The 19,925-nt window shown below is 45.6% G+C and overlaps 1 protein-coding gene across 1 annotated transcript; it reads right to left on the bottom strand.

Moving 5' to 3' along the window:
* Positions 1–44: 44 nt before the first annotated feature.
* TMCO1 (transmembrane and coiled-coil domains 1) lies at positions 45–18,660 on the bottom strand. The gene is made up of 7 exons (XM_010409368.3): positions 18,513–18,660; positions 16,986–17,063; positions 13,790–13,849; positions 10,296–10,342; positions 9,602–9,669; positions 5,965–6,109; positions 45–373 (listed from the first exon to the last, which is right to left on the bottom strand). Exons 1-7 carry the CDS (start codon positions 18,580–18,582, stop codon positions 275–277), a joined length of 567 nt encoding a protein of 188 aa, XP_010407670.1. The 5' UTR covers positions 18,583–18,660; the 3' UTR covers positions 45–274.
* Between the last annotated feature and the right edge of the window lie 1,265 nt (positions 18,661–19,925).

Here is a 19,925-nt window from a genome sequence, read left to right on the forward strand (position 1 = left end):
GCAGGAGCCTCCACCACCCAATTAAGAGACATTGTTAACATAAATGAACATGCCCATGCTGTTTATTTCTCAGAAACAAAGGTCGCGTTATCTTCCGAGAGAAGCTTCTTGGTTGGATGAACGAACAACTGCTGGTGGAATACTCCAAATGGATGATGATTTCAATACTGCAGAGCCTGGTTTTGGACAGGTGATGCCTGGTGCAGAATTCCGACTTGTTACCTCCCCAAGGCAGTCTTGTTGCACTGGTCAGGCTTTCTGTGAGGGCTGTGCTTCAGGAGAACTTCCCTGCCTGGGGTGGGGGGCCAAGAAAGCCTCCTGCCTGCTTGGTTGCAGCCCGGGAAGGAGCAAGGCCAAGCATCTTCTGGATGTTCTGCAAGAACAACAAAGAGCAGGATATCATCACACCATGGTGAAGGAAACAAAGAGGAATACCAACTCTGCTCACAGAATAGCTGGGGTTGGAAGGAACTTCTGCACACCATCCAGTCCAACCTCCCCAGCCAAGGCAGGGTCACCTGGAGCAGGTGACAGGAACGTGTCCAGGCAGGTTTTGAATGTCTCCAGAGAGGGAGACTCCACACCCTCCCTGAGCAGCTGTTCCAGTGCTCTGCCACCCTCATTGTAAAGAAGTTCTTCCTCATGTTGAGGTGGAACTTCTTGTTGTTTAGTTCATGGCCATTGCTCCTCATCCTGTTGCTGGGCACCACTGAAGAGTCTGGCACTATCCTCTTAAAACCCACCTTTGAGATATTTATATAATGAGATCCCCTCTCAGTCTTTTCTTTGGACTAAACAGGCCCAGCTTCTTTAGTCTCTTCTCATTAGAGATGTTCCAGACCCCAAATCATCTTTGTGGTCTCTGGATTCTCTCCAGTAGCACAAGTAAAACCTCCCCACTTGTTTCAACAGAGTCAGGTTGTCACCCACATAGTCCTATCCATCTGGCTACTGTATAATGAACCTCTCTCCCTATATGTTCAAAACAGCTCAGCATGGAGCCAGACAGCCACCCACAAGAGAGAGCTGGGCCATTCCTCCCCACCGCAACAAAAGCCTCTGAACAGCACATGCATATTTTGGATGAAGATTCTTTCCCATTTCCAACTACACACCCCACAGTCAGCTGTCTTTACACACACGATTAACATACAGTATCATTGCAATTTAACTGCAGTGCAGGTTCCCAACACCTGCCCAAGGGCAGACCCCACAGCACTTGGTTTTCCCAAATTCCAAAAAGCGCTGTTGGTGGTGGCCATGGGAGCTGGAGGCTCTGCAGGCTGGCAAGGAAGGCTCTCTCCTAATGCAGCCAGAATTTGGGGCAGCAGCAGGGCAACCACAGTGAGTGCCAAGTGCAAGTCAGGAGCTTAGTCCCAGAATTAACGTGAATGCCAGTGCTGCACACAGAACAATGGGGCGCTGGAGACATGCAGCATAACAGGACATATGGAGCAAACCCCAAAACCTGACTATTGGAATGACCTCCCAAGCAGGGTGTTTCAGTGGAAAACAACAAACAGGGGAAGATTTAATTGGCAGAGCCAGGCATAAGCCAAAAACTCACAGTAGAATATTTAAATTTGAATGTTTTTTTTTGATTTTTGTGAATTTCCTTTAAATTTCACAACAGTGCAACTACAAAGAGCCATCAGTTCTTTCAGCTTCATCTTTCATTGTAAGGAACTCCAGCTCAAGATGCTGCTCCTGCAATGCTGGCAAACATGGACATCTGATGCAGGGGAAAGAAGAAAACAACTGTGTCCTCCTTGTGTCACCACCTGATTGCTGGCTATCGAGACAACAAAAGGAGGAAGGAGGATTCTCTTCAAACCTGCGGATTCTCTCCAAAAAAACTGTCAGGATAGGTCAGACTGCAAGGTCACAGAGCTCCTGCACTTCTTTATCATGGAAGGAGCATAAACTAAAACAAACAAACAAACAAAAAAAACCACAAAAAAAAACCCCCAAAACAACAACAACAAAAAACCCCCCACAAAACCAGATCATTTTTCAATTCCACAGTAGCTAAAATAAAATAAAATAAAATCAGGATTGATTCCAGCTGGAGATTATGAAAAGGAAGGTTTCAGCCCACAAATAAGGAACACATGAAGAGGAATTGCATCAGGTTTAGTCCATGGCATACAAAAGCCAGCCACTGGTTGATGTTCAGCAACTGAATATGTATGAGAGCATTAACTCCATCCTGTGGTTCCTCTTAGTGGTTCTTTGACCAAGACACGGACAGGAAAGAGGAAACGAGCAGTCAAGGGACAGACCCAGCAACACCAGAGGGTGCTGCAGAGCCAGGACAGGACTGGTGTCCTGTCAGCTTCCTACCGGCTCATCCACGGAGCAGATATCCTAGCAGGGATCCATGGAACCGAGAAAGTGTGCACTGCCTCCTCCCTGCTCCTTTATGCACGAAGAGAGAGGAGAACTGGGGTGCTAAAGTTTCTTCCAACTGCTTGAAGAGGAAGAGAGATGACTGTCTGTCTGTATTCCAGACTACCGACATTGTCCAGCATTACCCTTCCATGCAGTCTCCCTCCCTGCTCTGGAAGGCAGAAAGCATCACACACTACCTCCAAAGCAAGTTTTTCTGGACAGCAATCCTGAAGTCTACACAGCTGGAAACACCAGGGATGGGTCAAGGTCCAGCAGAAACTTTATCCCACCTGCTGTGGGCCATGTTGGACAAGGAAATCTGCGGAGTCTACTTCCAACACAAGCACGACCATCACCCTCAGGAGCAGGGAGGGAAGAGTAAGATTTAAGGATCGAAATCCCTCATTTGAATTCTCCTGATCTTTCCTCAAATGAGAGCAGGAAGGACAGGAGCTGCTCCTACTTTTGTCTTCAAATCCACAAGGGACCTCAGACAAGGCAGCAAGTGTGGCTCCCTGCTCTAAGACCAGGCTCTGTAGGAAAATGCAATCCTGGCAGTAGGGATAATTGCTGGCTCCCCCTCCCACTGGGAACACATTTCAGTGAGAAGCAGCCTAATCTACAGTTCAGATGCATGTGAAAAGGAAGTGAAGAGCAGCAAAAGCCCGAGCAACAGCAGCATATCCCTCTTCCCAAACAGCACAGGTGAAGGCTGGGAGCTCAGAACCAGGAGCAGGGACAGAGGATGTAACCCTGACACTGCACCTCCCACCCAGACCAGCAGCAGACTTTCCCAGCTGAAACCCAACAGCTCAAGGACCCTTGGAAGGCCTCTCCCAGCAACCCTCCTCTCTCCAAACAGGAAGGCAGGAGGAACTAGGGGACAGGATTTACGTGCCAGGGAGAGCTGGGAACAGTGCAAAGGAAGTTACTCACTGCGAGGTGACTATTTTCGGAGATGATGGCCAGGTCACAGGCAGCAAAGCTTCCCAGTGTTTGAAGAGTTTATCATCCCCACATGAAGAGAGTCCCTGATGCTGCTCCTGCCTGTCCCACTAATGTCAGTTTAATCACTGCCCAGGCAGTCTCCCACCCCCACAGACTCCCCTGCATTTCCCACCAGGTCGCTGGTTTTTCATACACACAGGAGTTCCTGCTCTACCTCTGAGCTCCACAGGAACATCTCTCTTCCTTGTCTTTGATGGTTTCCCAGGCAGCTCCAGGATTTAAGGAAAGACTGAGGGACTATGGTCTCCTTGCTTTGTTCACAACCTGTTCCCTGATTTTTGAAACACCTCCACTTCTCCTCTTCTGTCAGCAGCATGAAGCCAGACACCAACTCCCACACCAGTTGTCCTCCCTTGGGCCAGCACCTGTTTTGAAGCCAACCTGGCAAGATTTCCCCTTCTGCACACAGTGAAATACAAAGGATCACAAAGCCTTCACCTCCAAGGTCATTGAAAGCACTAAGGTACAAGTCTTTGGCACCATTTTAAGCCCTTAATTACTTTCTTGCCCTCTCCCCCTGGCCTGTCACAGCTTCGAAGTCCTCTTCCCAATGCTGTTATCACCTAGGTTCTTTCAAATAGGAATAAAGTCAAGAGCAGGATGCCAGCAGCAATCACAGCTTCAGTTCTGACCTCTTGTGCAAACTAACATATCCCTGCCCTTCCCTCCAGGTAGTAAGGAGGAAGAAGCTGAGCTGCCTGACAGCAGGAGAAGTGCAGGAATTGTTAACCATGATCATGTAGATAAGGCAGCACGATGAAGACTGCAGTCTCACACCCTTCTCCAAAGCAATAAACTCACTCCCCTCTTCCACAGGGACATCAGCAGGAACTCTCAAGCACAAGGGCAATTTTTTCCCAGAATTTTAATGGAAAGCCCAACCCACTGCAAAGAGCTTGGCATTTCTGCCCCTCAGTTCATGCTGCCCAGCTATTTCACCATATAAAACATCAGGAAATGCCTGAACTAACCACAGGAATTATATTTTTGGACAAAAAATTGAGGGATTTTTCAGCAAGAGAGTCCCCCAATCAACCCAATGGGTGCAGAAAAATCTTGCTACCACTGCTAATTAATTTGCTATCATGATCTGCAACACTTAAAAGAAAGGACTTTCCATGTAACAGGTAACACAGAGCAGCACCAGCCAAGATTGCCTGAAGGAACAGCATCAGACCAAAGCATCCCAGGAATTCTGGAAGGTGATCCTAAGAGCTAAATATATCTCAGTGCTTTCAAAGCAGCAAACACTGCTCTAGTTACTGCAAAGTGAAAGTTTGTCTTGCAGCAAACAGAGCAAAGAAGCCCCTGCCTGTCCTTTGGTGAAGCTTGGCCTGCTTGGAGTAAGGAGTGCCCAGATGAACCTCCAGGTGATCCTTTCAGCATAAATAATTCTACAGTTCATTATCTGCTTTTGCATAGGACCAGATTGGGATTCATTTCAGCACAAGTACCCAATACAAAGGGCTATGGAAAATTCCACTCACCAGCATGCAGTTTGTGACTAAAGGAATTCTGTGCTATGGAGCTGCTCTGTCAAGCTCACCCCAGCTTCTGGCATTACACACCACTTTCCTTTGGTGATCTGCTTTTAATCTTTCTAAGTCCCCTAGTCTAAGATTCCTTGGCACCCCTGAGGAAAAGCAACAAGTGGGTCAAGGAGAAAAGCAGCAAGAAGTCAGGAAGTGAATCAAAGAAAAGGGAAATACAAATACAGAAGAGAAGGTAATTTGCAGCTAGTTGCACCAGCATTCATCCAGAGTCTATTAACTTATCCCCAGCCCCCAAGGGGGAACTGGAAAACAAAACAGACTTCTTGTTCCACTGCGAAGGCCCTCTTGTCCTCACCAGACATTCTTGCTACTTGAGCTGCCAGTGAACCTTCCTGAACGGATCCCTTATCCTCACTGATATCCTCACCCTCTTCCAAAAGACGGGACTATGGAGCTTTGCTGGAGAGCTCTGTGGAGCACACTCTCAGCTTACCATACCAGACCCCCTCTCTGTGTCACGTCCCTAATGCTGGGAGAGACTTGACACCAAAGGTACAGTTCTTAAGACTCTGAAAAAAAATCAGGCATCCAGCAAAAACAGGAAGGACAAACCCAAAAGAGGAGCTTTAACTCTTTCCTCACTTTTCTAGCAACTTTATGGACTGATGAAACTTTTATAGAGCTGCAAGCCACCTAGGAAGTTTCCCCTTAAGATGCTGCTGTTTGTAAAGATGCACATATTGCTGTAAAAGTTGTAATTACTAAGAAGTAGGATTTAGATCAGCTTCTGATGGAGACAATCTCTTGGTATGGCAATCCACAAAGTTATCACACAAGTCAGGAATCCGTTTCTGCCAACTCTGTCCTAGAGCCCTGGTGCATGTCTCCAGAGCCAAGTCTTCCAAGCCTGTCCAGGACAGCGACTGTTTTAAAGATCCCACCCAGAATTGCTTTGAATATGAGGCACAGAAATGAAGACAAAGAAACCACAAACAGATCCAAGATTATACATGCAATACTCCTCTTCCTGGATGGGGGTGTGCTTTTCCTGCTCCAGGGAAAGTGTACTCACCTGTCTGATTGACATAGTGCAGAGAATGTAGAGGAAGATGAAGGAGCAGTCAGTGTAATCCTCACCCAGGAGGTTGCGGTGGGAGAGACCTTGGATGTACGAGAGGGGGATAAACGGAAGCTTTGCCACCACTCGGCCATCAAATCTGAAAAAGAGAGCACTGGATCACCACTGGAGACAGCAAAAGAGCTTTTGGATACAGAAAGAACAAGTGAGCATCTTCAACAGGCCACCAGAGCAGGTAAGACCACATGGAAGGCTAAAAAACCTTGCTGCCTTCTCCAGCCCCTCTCCATAGACTACACCAGGGAGGATAAAGACATCTCTCTCTCCAAGCCCTCCACACTCAACCATCCACAGGGTAGGATTCCCTCAGGAACAGTCTTCCCATAATCAAAGTGTTTCCTAGTGATTTAAGTGATCAACTGGATAAGCTGCTGGTTCATGAAATCTTGGTGTTTTGCAATTTTCTGGTGCATTTTATTTCAAAGTCAGATTTAGCAGATCACCTCCCAGACCACAGTCAGCACTTCAATAAAAGATGAACGACTGTCACCCTGCTGTATTGCAGTTACTGCAACCAGACAGACCCTTTGCTCAAGCAAAACAGCATTTTTTAAGCAGAGCGTAAATCAGACACCTTTTCCTTCCCTGGAGCAGCTGTGCTCCTCAGGATGCACAAGAGAGCCAGCAGCAGAACACTTAATATTCCCAGTTTCTCTGCATTAGCTCTGGAAATGAAGGCAGTGCAGAGGCAGGATGATACTGCATATTCCTAGCAGCATGTCCTGCTCCTGGAATCCCTCCAGGTCCACATTCCAGGGCATTGGGCAGAGTGTGAATTTTGGCCAGTTTGCAAAGATTTCTCCCCCAAGCCAGACAGTCGACCCAATCTTTTGATGTAGATGTGTGTGATGCCTCATCAGCATGTGCATATTTGGATGCTATTTTCTCTGCGTGTGCTAATTTTCAAACAGGTGTTTCTTGTTTCAAGAGATCCTAAATGAGCCTTCTTTCCTGTGGAGATGCATTCACACAGCCACGGCTCAAACACACGCCAGCTTTGTTTACATCTCACAGGCAGTTTGGCAAAAGAGCTTGAAACGGATGTTTATCTCCCTGGAACATCCCCCAGTGGCTTAAAATTCTGCGTTATTCCTGCTGTGAGAATGACAAGTACTTCAGCAGTAGCACCCTGAGGTACCTGCTTTTAATTCCAGCAGGTTTTCAGAGTTATGAAGAGGTACTGGAATGTACAACTCTTAGTGTAAGGCAGAGAAGTGATTGCATTAAGAAGTTCCTGGCAATGCAGCCAGAGAAAATTGAGACACATAGAAGGCAAGTCCTCGCCTGGGAGAAATCCATAGTGGCTTGAAGGCCACTGCTGCTGCAGATCTCACTGTCATAATGAATCTTTTAAGCCACAAGTCACTCAGCTGTTTGTCTTGGGCACAGCACTCTGCTCCTTGGGTTTAAACCAGCCTTGCTGACACGTCCATATCCTTCCAGCACGGTCCAACCTGCTGCCCCGTTACTACCAACACTCCAGGAATGACAGCAGATCATCCCAGTGATTTCCATTTTGGCTAAGGTGGTACTTGGCAATAGTGAGATGCTCAGCCAGAGTAGCAGCATCTGCAAAATACCTATCCAAAGCGTGGCACATCATGCTGCTTCCACACAATTCCTACTCCTTTTTTCCCAGAAGCCATGAACTCATTCAAGTGAAGGAAAAGCAGCAAATGTGGCTACAGCCATTGCAGATGTCAGCCACCCTTTTCCTCGTTTTCCTACCACACCCACAGTGCCTCCATAGATACCCCAAACAGGAGTAGCTTCCCAGAGGGAGCCTAGGAACCTCCTGAATCCTTAAGTGAGCAACAAGCAGCTGCTCTTCACACTATGTCAAGAGACTGGACAGTAGAGGAGAACCAGCACCAGCCATTCTGCCAGCTTCAGACAGGGTAGGTACCACCCACCAAAGCTGCCATTTGATGCAGATTCATTGCCTACTTTGGACTGAGACCAAGAACAGATTTTTAATTATCTAGCCCTGAAGGCCACACAGCCAAATCTTTAGATTCTAATTCCATAGCCTCAGCTATTGGCAAGAAAGCTCAATCAGAGAGCTCTCTGGATACTCCTGCTGCTCAGATTCCCTCTAAAGAAAAGAGGCAGTTAAATGAAAGATAAGCCCAAAGGTTCACATCCATTCTCTGTTCAGTAGCATGGTCTCTGTGGGCAGGAATCCTCAAAAGAAGAACAAGACAAATAAACTTAATAGAAGTTTATTGGTTTCTTCTTTTTTTTAAAGTTAATATCTAAGGAAGGAGGAGCCATATAGAATTTAATCCAAATCAACTCCTTCCTAAAGTTCTTAACAAACTTACAGTTCTGTAACACTTGTTAGTCACAGAATACTCAGAACAACTGCCTCTTCCCCCTCTAGGAAAGTGGGCACAGTGGGGTAAAACATTTTTAGTTTGTTTTTCAGTTTGCTTTAGGGGCAGGTGCTGGTGCTTGTATTGTATCCAAAGAGCAAGGTAAGCACTTGGAGGCCTCAAGGGCAGCACTACAAATGCCCCCTCAGACACCTTGCTGCTCACAATGCACCTCCAGCGCTGCTCAGGACTGCAGTGAACTGAGACGTCAGTGACTCAAGACTGTACCAAAATTTTAAAGTCCTCCAGTGCTGGGTTGCTCTGCTCAGAATGCTCAGTGCTGAAGTCTAAGCTGAATAAATAAATGATCCACACAGTGGCACTTCTGTTACTATGTTACCCCATGTTTGCAATTTATCCACCCACAGATCTCCAGTGAAATAACAATTGACAGTATCCTGGGGACTGCCAGCACAGAGGCCAAAGGCTTTGGTGCCCAAGAATGTAAATTTCTGTTTGCAGGGCAAGTATATTGCCCAGATATCAAGCAGCCTCCTAAAGGTTATGCTAATAATATTCATATCATCTTCAGATTTAACTGCCAACAGTTCATATTTCAAGTGAATCAAGTTTTAAAAACCAAGCACAGCCTTTCAGATTTGCATATCTGAAACAAAGCTGTCTATAACTGTGCAAACCAGTTTGGGGTTTCTTATCTGTTTGGTTTTTTAAACTACACCTATCCCAGGTCACTTTTAAAGCAAATGAAGCTTGGAGCCCATGCCTGGACCTGTTTATATCTGGACTGTGATTACCTCAAGTAAGGCAACAACAAACTCTGCAATTACAGCTTATTTCTAAGGGCAAGAGAGCTGACCCAATTTTGTCTGCAAGAGCATTCTTTGGTCATACCATTACAGCAAAGCCAAAGCAGCTGAAGACTGAAGATGTTTGCCTGAGATGTACCAAACTTGCCCTAATCAGGATGTTCCCATGGAGAAAGGATATTAAAGCTGTATCCAGACTGAATGCAATTTGTTCCATTTGGTTGTGTTCAGTACCCAGTGTTCCCTCTTGAGCAGAATGTGCATTGGATGACCAAACCACCACATCTTCATATGAAACATGGATCCATTTATTTATTTATGGTTCTTGGCTGGACAATGTCACTCTTAACACTTCAAGTGATGAAGGGAAGATGGAAAATATATTCACCATAAATATGTAAGAAAAAAATCCAGGAAGTCGATACTTACATGGAGTTAAACATTCCCATCAAGGCAGTGAAGCAGAAGCCAATTGCAAACATGGATTTCATCCTAACCTGCAAGCAGAAAGGTCAGAGATAATCAAAACAACAGGCCCACACTGAGGTATTATGACCTCACACCCTTAAAAACAGTCTTTGTACAGATCATGAAACCAAGAGGGAAAAAGGATGACCCAGGAGACAGAGGGGTTGTAAAAGTGACTGGAGAAGTCCCAAAGAGAAGTCAACAGCTGGGTACAAAGGCAGCCACAGTGTGGCCCACTGATGTAAAGTGCTGCTTCAGGAATCCAAAACCAAAAAGTGCTCAAGAATTGTCCCGTTACCTTGCACAGGCTGGTTTTATTTTTTCCTTAAACCTATAAACCCATCAGGGGGATTCCCAGGGGATCCCCAGCAGGGAATCATTACAATGACCAGAGTTATAGGAAGCCACAAAAATTAATTCTGTGAAAAACATAATGGAGACTTATAAAGATGAAAATAGCTAAGGTTTGGCATGAGATGAGGCAGTAACTGCTGGAGAACTCTGTGGCTCATACTAAAATCTGTAGTTATTAGAGAAAATCCAGAAGGACCTTTCCAGAGGAAAAGCAGCTATGTCTGCCAAGTGAGCAAAGTCCTTCTGTTGGAAAACTGACTGAAATCTTCAGCAGCTGGGAACTGGCTTTAAATTTTCATACCATTGACAAGTCCCTGTTGTTATTCTTCAGTTTCTCTTCTTGTCTCTCTGGAAAGACAAAAACAACTGTTATAATCAGTTATGTCAACCTAGAAACCAAAGTGTTCTCATTTCCAGGAAAACTTAACCTCTTTGGCTCTCCAAACAAACAACACTTCCAAAATCAACTCCAGCTCTCTTTGCCAGACAGTAGAAAGTGAAAAACTGTACGTAGCCAACTGCTTCTCCACCACAGCAACATGCAGTAAGTCAGGCACAAAGAGAGGGGGCAGCTGGAATCACACATTCAGCACTTTTGAAAGAAATGCACCCAATGTCAGATTAGCTAAATCAACCAACTTACACAGGAGCATGAGCACTGCTGCCAGGAAATAGAGACAGTGCCCCTCTACCACAGTTCCCAAACGGAGCAGTAATCAATTTGCTGCACACCATCATAAATACATTGATTAAGTAAGGATTTCCTTTTGGAGGTCTCAAAAGCGAAAACCATGCACAGAGCTGGGAGCTGCATCTCAGCAACACCAACATCCTCCTGGTCTTAGCAATGAATTTTGCGCCCTTCTCACATCTAGGAGATTCTCCAAAGAGGAAAGAGATTTCCTACATGAAATTCAGTAATGAGTGTATTACTGTGCTTTGCAGAAAATGCTTTCATTGGAAATTTAGTCTGTACTTAAATCACCACAGACTTCAAAGATACTCAGATTTTCAAGCAGGCCTTTTCCGTGTCCCTCATTGGAGGGCTGCTCTGGCCTTCAGTATTACCCGCTATCTCTCACCTGTCCTGTCCCACACCCCCATCATTCCTTGTGCTCCTCTCAGACTGAGGATCCAGAGGGGCAGCCAGGGCTGGGAAGCAACAGCCAGCTGAAGTAAGGATGTGAATAATGAAGGAATATCCAAATAACAGCACGAGTGAAGAGGGGAGGATGCAGAAGGACTGCCAAGGGCTATCCAGCATGGGAGTTTCAAGAGATCCCCACTGAAGTTCCAGTACAAGAGGCCCACAGCTCAGAAGCTCCACAATGCTCTCCCAAGTCCCTGCTAAGCACAGGGACTCATAGTCAGTGTTACTAAAAGCAATAGCAACATCCCTACCCAATTTCTTAGAACTCTTTGCTATTTCCATTTGCTCCTAAATACAAACCTTCCAGACACCTGCTTCCTGATCCAGGTGGAAAGTTTTGTCTTGGGATATTTCAGCAACCACAGGCCAGCTCTTCAGGAATCACATTTGGCACAAATACTTGTTTTTTCCCCTCTGTTGCATAACTAGCCATCTATTTAGGTGGGCTAAAGGTTACATAGAGGAAAGAACACAGCCCTGATTGCCCAATATACCTGATCTATCTCTCACCTATTTCTACAGATTCAAAATGAACATATTCTGGGTGATCTACCAACTTTATATAAATGGCCTGTTCCTGCCCAGCACATACATAAACAACCTGTTAAGTACTTGGCTGGGTACTTTACAGCTGGGTAAAGGCACAGAGAAAGAGGACTGAGTTAATAAGCAGCTCCCTGGCATCCAAAATCATCTTATTCTGGTCATTGGAACACAAACCATGAGGATACAGGGATACAGATTTGCCAGGACTGGGGTTTTTGTTTTGTTTTGCTGTCCATCCAGCACTCATGTGGGCTCCTGGGATTGTCACTATTTTTTCTTCCAAAGGCACATGGACAGAGAGAGCAGTAGCAAGGTGTAAGCTAACAAAATAGCTCCTTAAACTGAAATAAGAGAAGGCTACACCAATGGCTAAAGGTGTCCTGTTCCAGCAGTGTCAAAGATGATTTAGACACAGTGTGACAACTGGTTCATTTTACTGTTAAAAATAAAGTTTTGCAAGTAGGAAACACCAAAGTAAGCTTTCCCAAGTAACCTTCCCCCACCTCCTTGTGCACATGCATGATTCAACCCTTATGAAACCAAGTAATATCATCCACACACCTTCTGTCTTACTCTATGCACCGAACAGATAGCAACTGAGGTAGGTCTGTATCACAGCTGTTACTTATCCATAAAGCCTCAGTTCAATATTTACTTTTTGTTAACTAAAATGGTAGAACTTGGAAGAACTCCAGCACAAGTAGATTTGCTGTGACAACAATGGCCCATCTTGCAGAATGATTTGACATCCAGTAAGTTACTGAGACCAGAGATTTCAAAACCATTTAACAGCTGTGAGTCATTTTCTTGAAGTCCAGTGTGACATTTAGGATCTGATTTTTCAGAAACACCAAGAATTCATCTTTGCCTGAGCACAAATGAATACTCAAGTTACACAGCACTAGTAAAGGAAAAAAAAAAAAAAAAAAAAAATCAGTGTCAGAATCTTAGGCTTGGCCAGCAAGCATCACAGCAAACAAAATCAGTGGTCACTTCCTAAGTTCTGATCTCTGTCCCTTTGTGCTTTTTCATCTGCAAAACAAGATTATTTCAGTGTATAAAAATTGGTGGAGCATCTGAAGTCCTCAGATTCTACTGTTTATTGGTTTAATCCAAGCACAAGTAAAATACTGTCTGCTAGGAACACAGCTTGGATGGTGCCCTGCAAAAAAGTCATTGTCACACTTCTTTTATTTAATGTTATCTGTAGTTGTTACATATGATCACTTTCAAAGTTGCCTTATCCATCAAGCAGTGTTCATCCCACGCAGGGATTAGTCAAGATTAAGAACTGAAATGCACAAGAGGAAACATTTTGGCTCATGTCCCTTCAGGAATCTAATGACAGCAGGTTTTCTACCTAGGAAGAACTGTTTGAAGATGTGTTTATAATTCCCAAGCTTTGTACAGATCAAATGACTAATCCAGCTACCTGGTGTTACAGAGGAATGAGGAAACCAACTCCCAGGAGCTCTCAGAAGTGTTCCTGACATGATCTCTGTAATAATTTAACTGAGCTTTGCTGCATGTTGTGAGTCCTGCAGATAGCAGAACTTCCTAAAACACATGTTCCTTTAGACATCTCTTTACATTGTTCTTGCTTAGTTCAGTACTTAAAGAGTTACCCTAAGCCAGAAAGAATTCAGCTTGCAGACAATGAAAAAGAATAGAAAAATAAATCACTGCCTAAAATTGAGAAAAACTAATTAATCAAACTTGAAATTAATCTAAGCACAGTTACAGTTAACATGAACACCTTCAATTCTGAAGTGTTCAAATGAAGGGGAAAAAAAAATCCAAAATAAGAGTTCCTATAGTTACTGCAAGCTGCCAGTGCACTGCAGCAAAGAGCTTTGACATCTAGAATTAGTAACACCCATGGATATCAAGGCTAAAATGGGAGAAAAAAAATCAGGGAGCTCAGCAAGAGGTGCTGCTCCTCTCAGTGATCTGCCCATTTGATCAAAACCACCAGGAAGCTGGGTATCTCTGGCCTTGGCAGAGTAAGGCAAATGAATAAATAGCCTTGAAAGGAAGGAAAAGATAATCACTTCCATCAGTTTCTCAACTTCCCACCATTTTTGAGGCACCATTCTTACCTATCTTCTTTTTCTGCTGTCGGCCTGCTGATTCAGTTATCGTTTCCTTCTTCTTTTCCACTGCAAAATGAAAAGATATTCCATCATTTCTGCACAGTGATACCACCACTCCTTTTCCACACACCAAACATTAAGTAATTAATTCCTTTGCAGAACAGGGGCACAAAAAACCAGCTAAGTATGACTAAGAACATATTCAGAATCAATAAATTATCAACTACCCAGGCTGATTACACCAATCACTTAAAAACTAATAAAAAAAAAAAATTCAAAACCCTGGATAAGATACAAACATATTTAAAGGGTTAATTTTGAACTCTGTCAAGAGCCCATTACATTGTGGACTGAGCAGTCTGGGGACAATTTTGGCTCAACTGACCCTTGCTGATTTGTCATTAGTATTAAACAGTACTTTTGATTCAGCAAGTGGAATGAAAAGAGCTTTGTGGCAAGCTCTGTTCCCAATTATCTGCAGTGGGAAGCAGAATACAGGAAAGCCTGTGTTCTCATACATCCCTTCTTCACAGGCAGGCACTCTCAAGGGAAATGCTGTCCAAGCAGTCAGCCACAGCCTCTCCACTCTTCAATTAATTAGTACTGAAGTATTTCCAATATTTTAAAGTAGGAGCCTAAGTTCAAAGGTACTAAAACCCCAAATCAGACATGCACCAAGCACCTGCAACCAACCACCACTGCAGCAAACCAGGCTAACAGAGCCAGCACAGGGAACTGGGAACACAGTAAATGTGCTGCTCAGCTGCAAATGAGGTTCTGAGACAGCAAAAAGGGCTTTTTCAGGAAGCAAGAGACATTTTTCATCACGACCTATAACAAGAGTACTCCAAGAAGCAAGGATAATGAAGCATGACCCTGGTCTAACAACAGATAGCAGCCTTTTTTTACTTTAAACTCTTTACATTTATGCAAACTGCATGTACCATATCTACTCTACCAGCAAAGAGCCTTGGCTCATCGTTAGCTCACAGACACCTGAATGCTAGGGCTCCCCTCCCTCATGAAGTAATAGCTCAACACAAACCCTCCAGCCCTGATTTCACAGAGGAAATGAAGACAGCCAACCTTCCAAGCCACACCAGGATCTGTAGTGCTGCCTTACAAAATGCCCGTGTGTCAGTCACAACTGCTCAGAAAATCACACCAGCCCAGACAAGTCACCTAAACATCACCCCCCCCATGGCAATGGAGTGAGACACAATTGCTTTTCCCAAAGAACATGAATATCTCTTGTGGGCAGGCTAGCACAGTGAGGGAAACAGGGAGCTTGTGTCCCTTGGGAATACTGGAGAGAGGTGTCCAGATGACACAATGCACCCAGTGCTCACAGAACACTGTCTCCAAAACCTTCCTTATGCCAAATCCAGATGGGGAAACCTGATCAGTCCATCCTCCCTGGTCCACATAACCCCATGGCCCCAGCTCTAAACAATGCTATTAAGCCTTATGCCAACCACGAGGAACTCCCAACCCCAATTTCCTTAGGACTGTTGGGCAGTCTCTAAAGCCTGTCCGTGGGAACCTTAATGTCAACACATCAGAAATTCCAGGGACAGCCTTCAGCCTTGCAAGTTTACCCCTACATTTACCCAGAACAATCCCTACATCGGCCTCAGACAATGCTGAGCCTCTGCCTAGGAAGGAGAGGACAGGAAGAGATGAAACTAAGGAGTAACAATGTCTGCTCAAGCACACTGCTCAAGCACACTGCTCAGCCCCTTTGTTTTTGCCAAACGACTCTCACGGGAGAGCCTGAAGATCTTAAATGTGTTTTTTCCTGTTTCAGATGTGTTAGATAACAGTTGAAAGGTGGGGTTCAAGTGGTCCACTTGGCAAGTTGTAAGCCCTCAGGTCAGCCAGCTGTCCTCAGCACAAGAGGGGAATGGAAAAAAGCAAAGCTGAATTTTTACTGACTCTTTATTCAGCTTTACCTTTTTTTTTGTTGGGGGTGAGGAATCAAACAAGGAGATCAGAAACTAATTGAGATGCATGAACCTCACATCATTCCCTTCACAAATGATAGCCTAGATACCTGGAGAGCTATAAAAGCAAACAGCATTAAACTCTTACAGCAATCATTAGGCCTAGAGATTAAGCCCTGCTAACTGCTCTCAGAATTTAACAGCACAAACAAGAGAGGACACTAAGTTTGCAGCTGGGTTTCAACTCCTTCTCTAACTTGCTCTTCTGGGGCTAATTCTATCCTACACCTAGGACAAGTGGGATTCAGCTGAGGCAGGCAGAGATGCAATCCCCATCTGCTACTGCTGTGGTGACAAAAGCCCCTAATGTTGGAGCTGTAACACAAACATGACTATACTTCAGCTCCTCAGTTTATATTGCCCAGAGGAAGGCTGGAATAAGATGGGCTAGTAAGAGCAAAATGTGATAATATTGTTCTCTCAAGCATTAAAAAGCACTGACACCATAATGAAACACTTCTAAGGTAAAACTAGGTCTATTTTGGCCCCAGTTGTCGTGTGCTGTCTCTTACTGCTGTAACTTGGGTAGGGTGTACACAGTTGAGTTTAAAAAGCCAGAATTTCTCCTCTGCAACTTGGCTTCTGATACAGACAGGTCCATTTAAACACTCCATGCTCCCCCCTGTTTACCATTTCTCTTAATATTTGATGCAGATCTTCTGACTGCTCATCCTCAGCTCCTTTTTCCCTTCTTCCCTCATCCTTTGTTTACCCCCTCCCAGACCTCTCGGACCTCCTCTCTATGGAATGAACCTGGGACTTATTTCCTAATCAGTTCTATTTGCTTCCAGTTTACATTAGGATAATTTGTTTTTACATCAGCTGATTGCTCAGACCTTTCTATGATGGCTTTGTCTTTACTCATTCCCCACCATTAATCACCATTTTTAATCTTTACATAAAATGCTTTCCTCTCATGATATTCATTATTCAACCCCAGTTCCCTCTTCCTACAGGCCTCAAATTCTCCTCTTCACCCCTGAAAGATGGAAATTGCACCTTTGAAGATATTTCAGGCATTTATTTCAGACACTGGCTACTCATGTTCAGAAAAAAAGATGCCAGTACCAATCTCTTACTCCCTCCTGTCCTCCATTGACAGGAGGGGTCATTTAGACAAGGCAAAAGGTCTTTGGCTGAGCTTCCTCCAGTAAAAGACCAGAATTAAGGACATAAACAAGCCTCTGATGAGTACTTACATTTCTTGCTCTGCTTTTCCACTTCAGCCTTTAATCTCTTGTATTTGTCTGTCCGATAAACCAGCACCCAAGTTATACCTGAAATAAACACTCAGCCAGTAACGAGGTAAGAAAAAACCTCCTGCAATAATACTGATATTAGTGAGCAAATCCATATGCATAAATTAAACTTTATGTCTATAAAACTCCGTTATAACACAACCAAGGGAGCACAGAGCACCAGCAAGCTGTACCATCCCCTTTCCTTCAAATCCCCTTCCCAAGTTCCATGTAAAATGGAACTGTAAAATAAACTATGAAATGAGCTACAGATTTAAACTAAAAAAACTTTTTGGTTTTTACTTTTATTGATAAACTATGTACAAAATAAACTCTACAATAAACATCTTCAGTTTCAGTTCGTGCCCAGTTCATTACCAGCTTCAGTTTCTTCATGCCCAACAAGCTGTTGCTCACTTTAAAATTACAGGTTGATTAAGGCAATAAACATCTGTGTGCTCTACATTTCCACACCTAACTAAGGCCTGAGGAATAATTTCTTCTCCTACTAGGACCTCTCTGTAAGTAGCATCACATTTTGGAAACACAAATTAGGTTTTAGGCTAGAAGAGACCTCGAGAGATTCTCCAGTCTAAATCCTTGCACTTAAACATAACAAAACCCAGTTGTGCCACAAGTGCAGAACCACTGGTTTGTGAGCACTTCACTGTCAGCCCCTACACAAAGCTTCTGGCCCCTTGTTTGGTTTTTTGGCTTTGGTTTGACAGCAGGGCCATGCTGCTGAGTCCCTGGACTCACCAGCTGCAGAGAAAGGAACCCTGTAAACACTTCTGAAGTCAGCACAGCCTCATGCTGTGAAAGGCAGAGGATGTGCAAACCTTGTAACCCCAAAAGCCATGCACCAGGGCTCCTAGAAGGCCAGATTCCACCGGGGATTCTCCCTGCCCTGGGATGCACAGAGATGGTGCTTTGCAGCTGTGGGATGAAGATTTGAGGACAGAATGGATAAAAGGGATTTGGGGATACACACAGTGCCAGAAAGGGGACCTCTGACCTGTGACTACCCCAAAAGGCACCTATCCAACACTTCCTTAAAAAACTGCCCCTATTTCAACCATTCAAATATAAACAACCTTTTCAAGCAGCTTAAGCCACCATCATTGCAAGGTCAGGAGACTTCTTCACATCCTTCCCACAACATCTACTGGGGAAAACCACTATGTCCTCTTTCATCCTCCAACAGCCTCCCCCCCTTCTGGAGGGAACAACCCCCATTCCCACCGCTTTGCGCCAGAGGTCAGAGCTGTTCGGGGGTGATTCACTGCTGTCCTCTCGGGTGCCCGTGAGGAGGTTCAGGTGACCCCGAGCCACCGAGCCCCGTTTCACAGCCCCTTTACCCTGCTCTTCGCCCCCTCCCCAGGGCCCCCAATGCCGCCCCTTCACCCGCTCCCTGCCAGCGCTCGAGGGAGCTGCCGGCCGCCCTCCGGACACAGCCGCGCCCTCCCCGGCGCACCCTCCCCGGCTCACCCTCGGCTAGCAGCGCGGTGCAGACGGAGATGAACACGATGAGGAGGGTGTCGGCGAACATAGTGCTCATAGTGGTGCCACCACCGCCCCCGACCCGGCAACACCGCCGCGCACCCGGAAGTGCACCCGCCACCCGGAAGCCGTTTTTCCCCGCTGCCTAGCAACGCCCGGAAGCGACTACCTGCGCTCCCGGCTGGCGTTACCGGCTGCGAATGAAGCCGAGGGACCGGCGAGGGGCGGGGAAGGTGCGGCGGACGCTGCTTTGATTGGGCGAGACGGCTGTCAATCGTGGCGGCGAGGCTCTCCCCCTCAGCGAGGTTGAGGGGCGGTCGTTGTCACGGCGGTGCGGTGGTGCTGGACCCAACTCCTGCCGCAGCATGCCCGAGTCGCGCACACTGGGACCTGGTGAGGCCGCGCCCCGTTAAAGGCTCGAGGAGGGGCTCACAGAATCAATGAGGTTGGAAAAGACCTCCACAATCATCCTTGAATCCAACCTGTGACCCAACACTACCAAGTGGCGTGTCTGGTCTTTCCTTAAACAGCTCCAGGGACGGTGACTCAAACACCGCCCTGGGTAGCCCATTCCAATGTCTAATCACCCGTTCTGTGAAGAAATTCATCCTAATGTCCGACGTAAACCTCCGCTGGTGTACTTTTGACACTGGGTGTCTGGGTGTCTGCCCTCCCTGCACCTTGCCGGGATATGGTGCCTGAACCCACTTGCCAGGGAAGATGCACAATGCATTTGCTTGCAAAAAGGTTAGCTTGGAGAAGCCTTCCTGGTTTCTACAACTCTGCCCTGGCTTAATTTGCCAGTGGCATGAATGGAAGTGTTCAAGACCAACTTGGACAGGTTTCAGCGCAACTGGTCTAGTGGAAGGTGACCCTGTCCATGGCAGGGGGGTGGAAGAGATGATCTTTAGTGTCCCTTTTAACCCAAACCATTCTAAGATTCTGTGGTTCTATGAATACCCTGTTAGTGCATCTCACCAGGAGGCATTTTCTGGGGTCAGGTATTTAGGAATATCGTTGCCTACCCTTTAGCAGGGGCTGTTGCTGTCCCACACACTCCTTGTACAGCCAGCAGTGGAGTGCACCATTCTGTGATTCACAGGGAAATCAATCTCCCATTGCTCATGTGTGTAAAATATTCACGGATGGGACAAGACTATGAAGTGCATTAATGAGGACAGTGCAATAATGGCAAGGATTTGGCAGACAGACTAATTGACTTCTATTGAGGCTCCAGCAGTTACACCTGGAGCAGCAGAACTAGACCAAATCCACGGGTTGCAAAGGGGTGAGGAGACCTAGAAAGCAGAATTACAGAAAAGAAAGCAGGGCAGGCAGGGAAGGGCAGGTTTGTGTGTGTCCTTACATAACGGAGGAGTTTGCTGTCAGTGACAGTGATAC

Source organism: Corvus cornix, chromosome 8 (assembly GCF_000738735.6).
Source record: "Corvus cornix cornix isolate S_Up_H32 chromosome 8, ASM73873v5, whole genome shotgun sequence".
Classification (NCBI taxonomy): domain Eukaryota; kingdom Metazoa; phylum Chordata; class Aves; order Passeriformes; family Corvidae; genus Corvus; species Corvus cornix.